Source organism: Trematomus bernacchii, unplaced genomic scaffold, assembly GCF_902827165.1.
Source record: "Trematomus bernacchii unplaced genomic scaffold, fTreBer1.1, whole genome shotgun sequence".
Lineage (NCBI taxonomy): Eukaryota > Metazoa > Chordata > Actinopteri > Perciformes > Nototheniidae > Trematomus > Trematomus bernacchii.
Window position 1 is genome coordinate 773000 of NW_022987616.1, and position 12627 is coordinate 785626.

The 12627-nt window shown below is 40.8% G+C and overlaps 1 protein-coding gene across 6 annotated transcripts in view; it reads right to left on the bottom strand.

Annotated features, from left to right (window-relative positions):
• Positions 1 to 12627, bottom strand: part of LOC117483951 (partitioning defective 3 homolog) — a 284671-nt gene that overhangs the window by 57772 nt on the left and 214272 nt on the right. For all 6 annotated transcript variants that reach the window (XM_034132308.1, XM_034132309.1, XM_034132305.1 and 3 more), the window contains one exon: positions 8941 to 9243. In XM_034132308.1, the coding sequence (XP_033988199.1) occupies positions 8941 to 9243 (303 nt within the window). The remainder of the gene's footprint in view (positions 1 to 8940; positions 9244 to 12627) is intronic.

A 12627-nucleotide genomic window follows, 5' to 3' on the forward strand; every position in this document is an offset into this window, starting at 1 on the left:
TGACAGCTGATTCCAGACCTCAGCACTGACGATAGAAACACATAAAAAGCCCCCAGGCTACCCCATGTATTTTCTTCCTATTCAATTCAACCCAACCTGTGTCTTATGATGGAGTAATAATATGAAGCCAGAGGTGTAACTGGAAAATATTAAAACCGATCATTTGTACACTTCACACTGAAAGGAGAATAACTCATACTGCCGCTATTGTCAAAAGTATTACTACACTAGCTAAGGTGTATTATACACAAAGCAATGTTATCAACAAGTTAAATTAGAACAAAATCTGATTATACCTGAAACAATTACTTTCCGGAATTTTGATGAAACATTACATTTTTCGTGACATGGTAATGACAATTTCTGTCTAAAACTTGAGAAGGAGGCTTAAGACAGATGGAATGTGTCGCTGGATGGTCTTGCGGATTTAGGACGTATTCACCCATTCAGCTCTCTGTAATTACAAAGGCTCTCACTGAGATCCGATTTGCCGCTGGGAGCTTGTTCAAGGCACGGGGATTGGAACGACAATGGTGTAGTCTGACAAAGGAATATGGATACTGCTCTTAAAATAGAGAGAACTAATGCGGTTCTGTGTTGAGTGCACAGGCTTGCTGGCTTAGATGTGGCCAAGGTACATTTAATTATGTGCCATGTACACACTGGCTGACTTTCGATTAGGATGGACTAACTTCTTGATACAGTTGTACCCCAGCGGCCACTTAAAAAATAGAGTTCAGGACACAGGTGCCACTGGTCTTTTAGGACTCAATATATTCTGTTTATATTATTTAGTAGCCTGCTCCATTTTTAATAGTATGGATTTTTACTCTTTCTAACAGCAAATGTGTTTTGGTTCAACTTTAAAGTATGTAAGAATATAATGTACTGTAATATATTGGTTATTAAAGGTCTATTCGTGGATTTAGTCATAATATGATGTGGTGTGCTTTGCTTTAGTTATCTGTTAAGCCAAATAAGTTATTAGCTTATAACCTTTTTTTTTTCTTAAAACAAATTGTGATTACTATATTTTCAAAATGAAACAGGCTCTAACTGATGTCCTGGCTATATTTCTTGCTAAACATATACATATATTTATATTTTATTGTGAATGTTTTCAAGGAATTGTGGTAGATGCAATTACATAGGACCTTTTTTTATCCTATTGAAATTAAGCTAACATTTGATTGGATGTTAACTTATATTTTTTAGTAAGCGACTAACCTCCATCATCCTGACATCGGCAAAACTAGCTAATACACTACTAAAACTACAACACATATTTAATTTATACAATTACGAAATGTTTGATGTAATCCTTTTCATTTTTTTTTCAATTGCTATTAAGTTGCATTTCAGTTCTTCTTTTGCCTGGATTCGTTCTCCTTCCACAAGTTATATATACAGTCAGAGGGTAAGCCCCAAACACTCCCTAATGCCTTATCAGCTTTCACTTCACAGTGAGCCATCCCTACCCCGGCCTCACTGTCTGGCAAACATCATCGCTCCGAAGAAAAATATGCAAGCGTCACTAGCTGACACTCTGAGGTCACTTTCCTGCGTATATGTATGTTTACACTCAGCGTAACTGACGATGAAACCAACGTGTGGAGGATGAGAAAGTGCATCACAGTGCAAACCTACGCTCCGCAGTCACCTGCCTCTCAATCGCATTCCTCACCTGATCTATTTCTGGCGCGTCTGTGTGAGAGTGATGCTGTGTTAGTGGAGAGAATCCATGATTAGTTTATGAAATTGGGTTATCTATCATGTGAAAACCAGACTTTCTCACAAAGGAACCGCATTCACATAACAGGCCCACCACAGTGTGTGTTATTCAATCAAAATGGATTTCTCCGTGATTGAATTCAGAGAAAAGCACATCCCACATTTGCTAACAGCATGTTCTCCATGTGCTCTCTGCCAATTAGTTGCTGTGACATTTTCAAAACAAATCATCATATTTACTCTCACTTGTATAGAAACAACTTGGTGTTTAGAGAAATGCTTGTCGATTTGGTTAATCTCTGTTCGGTGTGGCAGAGCCAGTTACGGTGTCAGGCTCCGGCAGCCTTCAGGAGAGTTGAGGGGGGATTAACTGTATATTTGCAGCTGCTGATTGCCGCGGATGAGATGCCCTACGGTGCCGATCAACAAACAAGGCATTGGCAGCCATCGGCCATATTTAAACCCCCCCCGCCCCCCCCCCCCGCCATCTCCACTCCGCCATTTGTCTGCTGGGGCACGACTGCCCTAAATGGCACGCTCCCCTTCCTTTCATCTTTTTGTGAAAATTCATTAGGTACTGTAGGCATGTCTTCCAGGCTTCCCATTTGAGCGATGTTGATAAAATACATATTGTACATGCAGCCCTAATCAGCTTGATCCACTTGATAGAGTTGGTAGAGTTGAAGGCGAGGCGGGTCTATCTATCTCTCCCTCTCTCTCTTCCTCCCTTCACGCTCTCTCTCTCTCTCTCATTCTTGATCTGCTTTCAGGCTGTTTGCTTTCTTAAATGAACGTAATGGTACAAACGGAGGATAAATTGCCTTCTGTGTGCTCCATCTCATCACATCCATCCCACAGGGCCCTCTCTCCGGAGCGGGAGGGAGAGAAAAAAATGAAAGCAGACCAAAAAATAATTCATTTGCTTTGCCTGCGAGATACACGTTTCGTATCTGTGTAGAACCCCTGCGATAAGGCTGATGTGCATTTGGTGCATTAGGCCTCTTGCACTATCGCCACAACACAGAGCAAGCTGGTAGGAAAGGGCAAAAGTCTGTGTGAGAATGTTTCTGTGTATTGGTTGGTCATCACTCTGTAACCTATATACAGGGTTTACATGGGGCTTTCCCAAAGATGTACAGGGGCTGAAGTATTCCCAAAAGGATGCCCTGCAGACCCTGATAACAACTGCTGACCCGAGAATATACCCAGGATCTCTCAACAGAAGGAAACATTACAAATGAACTCTTCTTAATACCACTGTGTCCCTTTTATATTCTTAATCAGAGCAGAAATTCACATGTTCACTGTGACACTCATTTCACAACCAACACACGGACATAGCGAGTAATGGAAAACGCTGGTGGTTGTCAGAAAAAAACAAAAAGGCAGCGCCAAAACATTCCCCAACAATAAAATGTAACATATTTGTTGTCAACCTAAAGTCGTGTTTAGCTTTGCAGTCTGGAGGGGAAGGAACTGAATAAACACCTGAATAAACGCTCTGGAATAACAGAATTAAAGAGATTCCAATGAGTAAGTAAACTGTAATTAGTAACCACTAATGTATATGTCGCATTAAAGCAAGATATTCATTTTGTTCCCTTGAGAACTATACGAAAATGCTATTAGAGACTTACGAGCTGTTATTAAAGTCTTAACGCAGATGCAGGGGTTGTAAAATATGCATTTGTTTACCAATGAATTATTGAGAGGTAGGATTTAATCAAAGCTACAGATGTTGCAGTCAGAAAGTGTTGTTAATCTCATTTTGATTGCATCTAAATGAAAGTATAGACTATAAAAATCACAGAGACTGATTGTTGATTGCGGAGTTAATTGCAGAATCCAAATAAGAGACAGCAAACAATATAAAAAAGCGATTACTTCGGATTGGTACAGTGATCATCTGATGATTCTGGAAGAACTCACTCTCCATCTGCATTACTTTAATCGAGCCGTACAATGTTCCATTTCGAAACAAAACAGCAAAGAATAAACCGGATGATTATGCGTCCCCGTTGGAATGACACTGTAATGTTTTCTGTGATGGCGTCGATAAGAAACAAGACAAAACGAATTGTTCTCAGTGTTGATGATCCAAACAATACTAAGTATCACAACTCAATCAGACGGTGGGGGTTTAAGCAGCAGTGGACAGCTGTAAAAGACAATTCATCTGATGCGAAATGTCTCCCTTCAGATTAACGTTTCCCGGGTAAATGTCCTTCGAGCCTTAGAATGTCGAAGTGGTGAGAGCGATCCTTACAAACTTTCTCCAGAGATGAAAAGCCTGACCTTTTTATCAGCTGAGAAAAATGCATTAGCTACCACATAATCCAATTTGGAGACCATGCAGAGTGGAGGTTCTGACTGAATTTTAGTGTGGCGAGAGCAACAGAAAAACACCACAGTGAGTGTTTCTTTAGGTAAGGGCTCTTTGGACTCTTTTTCCCTCTCTGTTGCCTTGCCTGCCAGCCTCTCTGGAGCGCCCAAGTTACAGAGGACTTCAAGGGCTTTGCACTGCTGAGCTCCATATATTTTTCCCCCTGCTTCCCCCTGCCTCTTCCTCTCTATGTCTCTCTGACTCTTCCTCGCCCATGCTCTAAGGAGCTTTAGAAACTCGTCTGGGTAATGGGAGCAGCAGTCAATCATATTGAGTTTTCAAAGGTGATGCTTTGTTTCACGCTCGCTTCCCACAAATCCCATCGAGCTTGGCACCTGTCAGCTTGTCGTTCTGAAGCGCGCGATCCAATGCCAGTCACCCAAACCCCGCGGTCCCCTGGCAGATGGAGCGGTTGACTTGTCGGTTGGATGTTGAGAAATGAGGTCATTCTATCATGCTGGGTCTAACTTTTTATTTTTAAAACAGTGGACAAATAACACACTATTCAGGGGTTAACGTCTGAATCGCTTTCATGTTAACGTCATAGAGCCCAATTCATGCGACAGGTTTTAGAGTGAAAATGATATTTACTTTGACTTTATATGAGGTTTTAACAAAACTGGACAAGAATAAATCCTGCATTTCTATTGGTGCCCTTCAGTTTTACAGAGTCTGACAGCATTGTCAAAACACCACTGGTGCTGCCAGCTCTAATAATGTTGAGGTTGGTAATAAATTGTCAAATGAGCTCTTGTTGTTCCATGATCCTGTAGAGGAACAGTAAAACCCGATATGGCTAAATGGCCAGGATCTCGACGCCCACAGCAACCAGGGGTCCTTGTATCTCCAAGGGTTTATAGGCTCAGGTCTGACTCATTCCAGCTTTACAGTCACAGTGACCTTCCCATTAGGGCTCCATTACCGAAGGTCTATCAGAGAGAGAGGCGTATACCCGGGCTATTTATCCAGCTGCGGCCCCTTCATATTAACTGTAGTGGATAAACAACAGTGCAGCTTTGAAAGCATTGGCGAGCCAAAGGTGAATGCATTTATTATGGCACAAAATGAATGCACATGTGTATAAATAGATGAAGCATAACAAGAGTCTAAGATGCAAAAGCTATACAGCAACTGGCAATTGCAAGCATTTAGACCCCACCTCCCCTTAAAAGGAGCACCAGCCCACATCAACCAAATGGCCCCTAAGTGTCTCTAATTAGTTGACTCGATCTAAAAAAACCTTCTTCTCTATGACTGAACTGTTGTGGTGTAATGACAGCACACAGGGATGTCCAGTAAACAAAATGATGAGAACTTAGACTCCAGGGTACGGCAGCATTGTCTGATGTTGTTCCAACTAAGCACATGTTTGACTAGGTGGCTTTTAGATGTAAGAAACTGATACAGTAAGTGTGAGTGTAGTCACCCTCCAACACTCACAGCATTCTGTGTATTTTTAGGAAGGCTCTCAGCTAATTTCAATTCAATTTTCTTTCACTTAGTTGGTCCCTGGAACCAATGTTACAAGGTAAGATGATGTGTGCAGTTGAGCGATGCTTATAGAGGTCATATGATTATCAGGAGATGCGTCACGCCATGGTAATATCCTCATATACTATTATTATCTATGCTGTGGGAGATGTGGTGACTACCAGTGACAGCGTAATGGGTTTACCTGGTTCTCATGTTTTGTACAACAACAACAACAACAACAAAGAAATCAACAAATGTATATTTCCTGTATGGTATGCTATCTGGAATCTATTCTTAAACCCCCTTAAGAACTCTTGTGCCTAGTCATAAATCAGGTTTTAGGCATTAGGGAGTGTGACTTTATAAATGAATATAGTGCAGTTAGATTTTAGATTTGTAACAAGTTGCTGGCTGGCTGTCAGATGTTTTACTAGGAAATAAAACGTGAAATATCCCTTTAAGACGGGATCCTTAATCTGCCCCTTTGATCACAGTGTGTTTCTCCGGGGCCCACCTCAGATGCTGGTAACAGTATCCAGGTCAGGGTTCAACGCAACTCATTCTGCTCTTTCATACTGAAGACTGACTGACAGCCAGGAATGAGAAGCCTTCCTTACGCAAACCTCACTGACTTCCTTTTTCCTGATCTTCAAACAGGAAGTCATGCAGCTCGAAATATTAGGTTGCATAGCAGTGGCAGGATTAGAAAGTAAAGAAATTGTAAGTCACACTGGATCTCTAAATGGCAAAACAAAAAGTTCTCTATCCAATTTTGCTGTCTTAATAGGCTACATGGTACAATCAGAAATGAATGCAAATTCTCTTTTGTTGGCGCTGTATTTGACAATGAAAGTTCCATTAAGTTTAATTTAGAAATGCAAATGACTGTTTATGTTTGTTATGGTAGGCAAGTGACAGGAATCTTGAATGTGAATGTGTTTCAAGCTCCTTTTCGCAAATGGTAAATAGAAAGCCTCTGAGCTAAATAAGAACCAGTGCATATTATTATTATATCTCAAAGACAGCAAGACAAATATTACAGGCATACAGCCGGGCTGGCATACACAAGATATGCAAAGCAGTGAGAGGTGCAAAACAAAAATGCAGTGGTGAACATCGGCTTATATTTCAAATCAAATCACAACACTCGCAAAAAGCTAATCCTGTGCCTGCAAATAAAACTCCATACTGCACTATCAATTCTTAAAGCTCAGTTCTCCACTAAATATAAGCTTGTGTTTATAATGAACATGCAACACTAAGCTTTTTATGCAGAAATAAACCTGCGACGGTGAGTATTCTTTATTTCTAAGAAACTGCTGAAACAAGTGAGCAGAAAAGATAAGGAGTTATTTGCTATGTGAACCCGATTGTTTTAGAGACTACCTAATGACCACTATGCGGTATTTGTTTTTCAATCTCAAAGATAACAACTATTTTAAGATTCAAACAGAACAGATATATAGAACAGCTGCCATATTGTAAGTGGACATAAAAACATCTAAATAAACCTTAGAATCCAAAAATATGTAAAAAATCCTATTCCAGTGATAAGCCTCTGTTTACTATCAGACCCCTTGTGCAAAAGGTTCCTTGCCTAACATTTTTGTCTTTTAATTTCTCCATGGGAGCGATTAAGAAGATTGCTATTAATATTCCCTCCGGCAACAAAGGATAAAAAACAGACTAAGCACTCAAAGGATTGTCTTATGTAAAGGATTTTATACAGTTTCCCTGCAAAGAGCTTATTGAGAATCAATAGCATCATGTCTATCACTGACCAACATCTTAAAGTCCTGTGATCTGAATACACAGGCTCATTTTCCACAAGTCAACCTCATTGTCTTGCCTTCTTTTTTCAACTAGCTTTCAGGCTTCTTATTGAGCTCTGGTTTGGGAAGTGGGATGGTTTACAGTAGATTGCTGTTATGACACAACAAGGCTATCCACAGGAAACATGTGGAGGTTACCTTCACTTTGGACATATGGATCAGTGGCCTTCACTAAGCCCCGGATGTATTGGCACATGGATTGAGCCGGCTATCAGAGGGGCCAGATAACCTTGTCATATCTACTCCGATTGTCACGGGGGGGGGGGTGTTACAGGATGGAGACTCTAAATCCTCTTAAAAAAACAGACACACTGACTCACATAGAGAAGCACTGTCTTGGTAACATATGCAACCCCGCCCCACCTGAGCCCAGCAGTGAAAGGTCACAAGCCCCCAGGTGACAGCTGTCAATCACAGGAGGTGGGTATTATCCGATCCATTAATAACACCCTGAAAGGTTCTGGAGGACCATGGGAATAGAAATCTCATGACTTGTCACCACTGGATGTGACCTACAGGAAACCTATGGCCCTCATGACAACTCTTAGTCTAATATGTGTATGATAAAGCTTGGATTTTCTAAATACTCATGCTTATCTTGTTATTGTTCTTTTGTAAATTCAACATGTATATTTTCTACTTTCTGGTTTATTTTTTGTCTTTTAATTTTTATTGTACAATGCCATGTCTTTTTATGCTGCTGCAACACAAACATGTCCCAAATTGGGATCAATAAAGTTCTATCTTATCTTATCTTAAGATAGAGGAAGATTTAAGAGGAATGTGAGATTGAAGGGATTGAATTAAATAATTAATTAAAATTCTGTGTTAATAAACGTTTTGTAGAAGATATCAATGGCTATTCATCCATTTGCTGTTTATCCCAACGTTGGATTGACATTGATTTTGTGGACTTTAGTTTGGACTTAAATACATAAATAAAAACATATGAGATAACTTTACACATGTCTTTCAGCAATAGGCTATGAAAACAATAATATGAAACTAAAGCTCTGCATGGCGCTGTCATCACATCAAATATTCGTGTTGACACGGAGGTTATGAACGATACAACCCCCCAGTGGCAAACAAGCTTAAGTCCCATGCAGCGTGACTCTTTGAAAAAGGTGTGTGAGGGACCGGGGAGGATTACTTGTGATCCGAGGATAATGAAAAAAAAAAGATATTAAATTCTAGCACATGGAAAACGACTGATAGGCTCCTTCTGTTGTTTTACCTTGCCTTTGGATCCTGCCAGTTGCACGGGACAAACCCCTGTGGGACGAGGCAGCGATAATACCTTGTGTGAAATTCATTGTTTTTCTGTGCGGCGTGTGTCACCCATGACAAGTAAAAGTGAGCAAATACAATCACACCGCTGCTTATAAATTATGGATGAGGTGTAAATGAACTTCTTCCAAAGCACAAAAGTAGTTAGTGACGTGTGAATGAACGAGAACGGTAGTGAGTGACACTGTTGATTCTGTAAGTGTATGGACATTTTCTTTGGGCGCTCCCTACCTGTCTGGAGCTGCAGGGCGTCCATTGCGCGGCTTGTTGACCTGGGCATACAGAGCCTCCAAGGGTGGCCCATTTTCCTGATGGCTGATGGGAAGGGGAGGACTCAGGGGACTCTGTGGGAGATGGTAGTGGTGGCTGTAAGGGTCCATGCTGCTGCTATCCATCGACGAGTCTAAAGATCCGATGCCAGCGTAGGTGGGCTCCTCATCTGAGCTGAAGGTACCGCCAACAACATCTTGGATCTCAGCATATTCCCTCTCCTTCTCCTGCCTTTCACGAAGCTCCAGCTTTTTGGCCTGTATTCTGTGAAAAGAAAATGAAGAGGAAATGTTTGTTATAAATAATTTTTTATTTATGAATCATCTCACAAATGCTAGAAATGCCAACATTCAATATCATTTCCTCACTTAAAAGAAAGATTTCACACCCTCAAATTGCGAGTTTTTATTCTTAAGCAGTTAATTGAGTTTTTAGATGGTTTGAAATGTGTGTAAAATATTGCCAATTCATTTTCTTTGCCAAACTATGTATTTGGCCAACTCATGCTAGTGCAAAAGAACCGTTTCAAATTCCTGAATTTTGAGTTTGTTTATTTTTATACTCAGGAAAGTTATATACGATTTGGTCCAGCTTGTATATATGATGTTTTTTGATAATTTTTAAATGTTTCATAAGTTTTGAATGGGAACTCAGACAAAGATGCTTTCTTACAAATGTCAAATGTTTTTCTAATGAGGACTTAATTGACCTACATGTAGAAACAAGTGACACTTTATTGTATATGAGATATTGAGTTGCAAGTGCATAATAAATGAACAGGAAGGAGGCAACTCAGAGAGACTTCCAGACGTCTTCTCTTCAAACTTCTAAAGTATCATATTTTTTGTCCTGAGAAACAGAGAATGAGGACTGAAAAGAATGTCTTCCTCTGTAGCGAAAGAAGCTTAGGAGTATTATTTAAATGTGTGGCTTTCCATGAGCCAGAAAAGCCACACATTTTACCCCTCAGGTCTTTTAACAAGAGGAGGTAGGAGAGAGACATTCAGACCTCTTCTTCCTCCTTCCAGCCCCTTCCTCTCTCTCCGTGCCGTTCCTCTCACCGGGACCACTTCCACACAACAGGGCCTTTCACAGGGCCTTTCCTGTCTTAAAGAATGGTTCCATGTGAATGCCCATCTGTCCACAGCTAACAAGACTCAGTCATGGAGCTGCATGAGAGCGAGGAGTGCTGGCGTTGGAGGAGGGAGGAGGTGGACAGTGGGGAGTAAAAGAGGAGAGGGGCTGAGGACAGGCAGAGGGGGAAATTGACCTCCCACTGCGGTGACCCTGGCCGCAGCCACCAGTCTGCTCAGTGGTTCCAGATGTTGTATCCCTGCTGTAGGGTAACATACACATTCACACACAACCATACAAGCACGCTACCTCCCACTGGTGCTAGACTTCCCTATTACCTCAGGTCATAACTGACCTTTGACCCCCCCCCACCGCTGCTGCTCACAGAAGATTGACAGGTTTGGAACAGACCTAGAATCCCCCATAGCCTAACACTCTCTCCCATGTCTGTGTATTTTAATAAAAGTAATCACATTTTAAACAATCATCCTTTTTCAATGCCGAATTAACCCAATTCCCACATCCTACCCATAGACTGCCTTGTTTATTTTTAGCCGTCCAAAATCCCATTTTCTCAGCATTATCTGCAGAGTGAGATTTTGATGGAGGCCTGATGCAATGTTGCATGATATGCAGTCATATTATGAAGTCTCTAAGCTGGTTTGGTGTATTTTTGAATTGTCGCAGACCAGGTACATTATGGAAATGATCAACTCACAGCACGGTTGTGTTCGCTCGCTGTGCTCTCACTTTAGCTTGAGTTGTCGGAAACAAAAAACAAGCCTCACGGGGAGCAAAACACTAATTCCCAGAAGCCCTTTCACCTGCCATCTGGCTAAAGTGATGTCAGATGTGTGCCAGGAAGGACCAGACAATGATGTTACCACAGGTTCACGGAAGTCCGCTGGGATCTCAGAACCCTGAGGCGTTTTATGGACTAATCAGATTAATAAAAACGGCAATATTGACATTTCGGAGAGATAATGGCCTTGGCTAGACTGGCGACAAGCTATCAGAGTGACTTCTCTTTGAGGCCTCGGGAGTCTGACATTGATAAAGCTAATAAGTGCATTTCAATAAAAGGATATTAACAATCACAAATACCAAATGAGATACTATGTGAGTCATGCTTTAGCCATTAACGTTATTACTGTTGGCTCCATTTTGTGTTTTAGCGTTTTACTTATTTATTCATAATTAAGCTTCTGGTTCAAATCGTCCAATCCAATATTTCAACTCAAAAACTACAATAGACCTATGCATCTGTGTTTGAGGCCTCGGGGAATAACTTGGGAAGGTTAAGGAAAATATGGTTTGGGTTCAAATAAGTGTGTTAGTGAACAAATGTTATGTAAGTAAGTAAAGCATGTTACGTGAATCAAAATAAGGTAACGTGTCGAGTTCTGTATTGAAACGGGACACACATCCACATTTGCTCTAATCAAATAAAACGACCATTGTAGGTTGGCATCCTCTTGTGGCGGTGATCCACCATTTTATTAGTTGATAATGGCTTTCTACACCTAAGTAGATGTAGCAGGCCCTTCCTAAGCTATATTTATGAGGCTGATATCCTCTGAAAATCCCCATTCAACTGCCTGAAAACATTTGAAGCAGCTGTATTAATATATGCAAAGCTTCAGAAAAACATCAAGCAAATGATATAAATATTGTCTAGGAAACAGGGGTCGTTCTGCTTTGTAATATGCTGATAAGCCCTAAAGCAAACATCCTCACCTGCTAACTGTTTTATTCTTGGGGAACCTGCAACTACTGCTTTCAACTCCTCTCCTCTCCCCACTTTCTCCTGAGACACCACCCCCACGCTCTACCATATATACTCCATTAGCCAATTAATGGCCCAGCATGTTAACATAGAGGAAAGTGCTGCCCACACTAAACACATTATTACTGAACAGCCCCAATTACCAGCCCTACTCCTGTCTTCTCCTCTTACCAGATAGTATGTTTGAGAGGAGAGGACACTGCAGCTTTTAATGCAACCAGCCCGGGGATATTTTATTTCAAAAAGGGGACCATTATCTGTAGTGCTTCATTGCAGCCCAACTTTGGATTTCCCTTTTCATTTTAATTACTGATGACAGAATGGAAGATAACCAGTATTACATTACTAATTCCTCAGTTTCTTTTGTCTCTATTTAATGTCTACACATTCTTTCTTTTTTTTTAAATGCTGAATTTTCTTTTAAATATAATAAAATGCCTACTTGGTTGTTCTTCAAAACAGTAAAGTGGAAAGGCATTTCCTCCTGGCTAAAATAGAGTCTAGACAGACTAAATCAGAGCTTTTCAGGGCAGTTAAAGTTCAATCCCTCATGCACTGACTGACCATGTCTTAGTACAAGTATGTACACCCAGCATCACCCTTTATTCAACCTATCCCCCTTTAAACTGTTGTTCTCCCTGTATGTTTTACTAGCCTTTCATTGTCACTACATTGAGTAAGAATTCCTTCACATCAACTGAAATGGAATTTGCAATGAAACTGTTGCAGCTTCATTTCAGAAGAAGAGTTGTGAAACGATAGCAACATGTAAGCTCACCTCAAGTTCT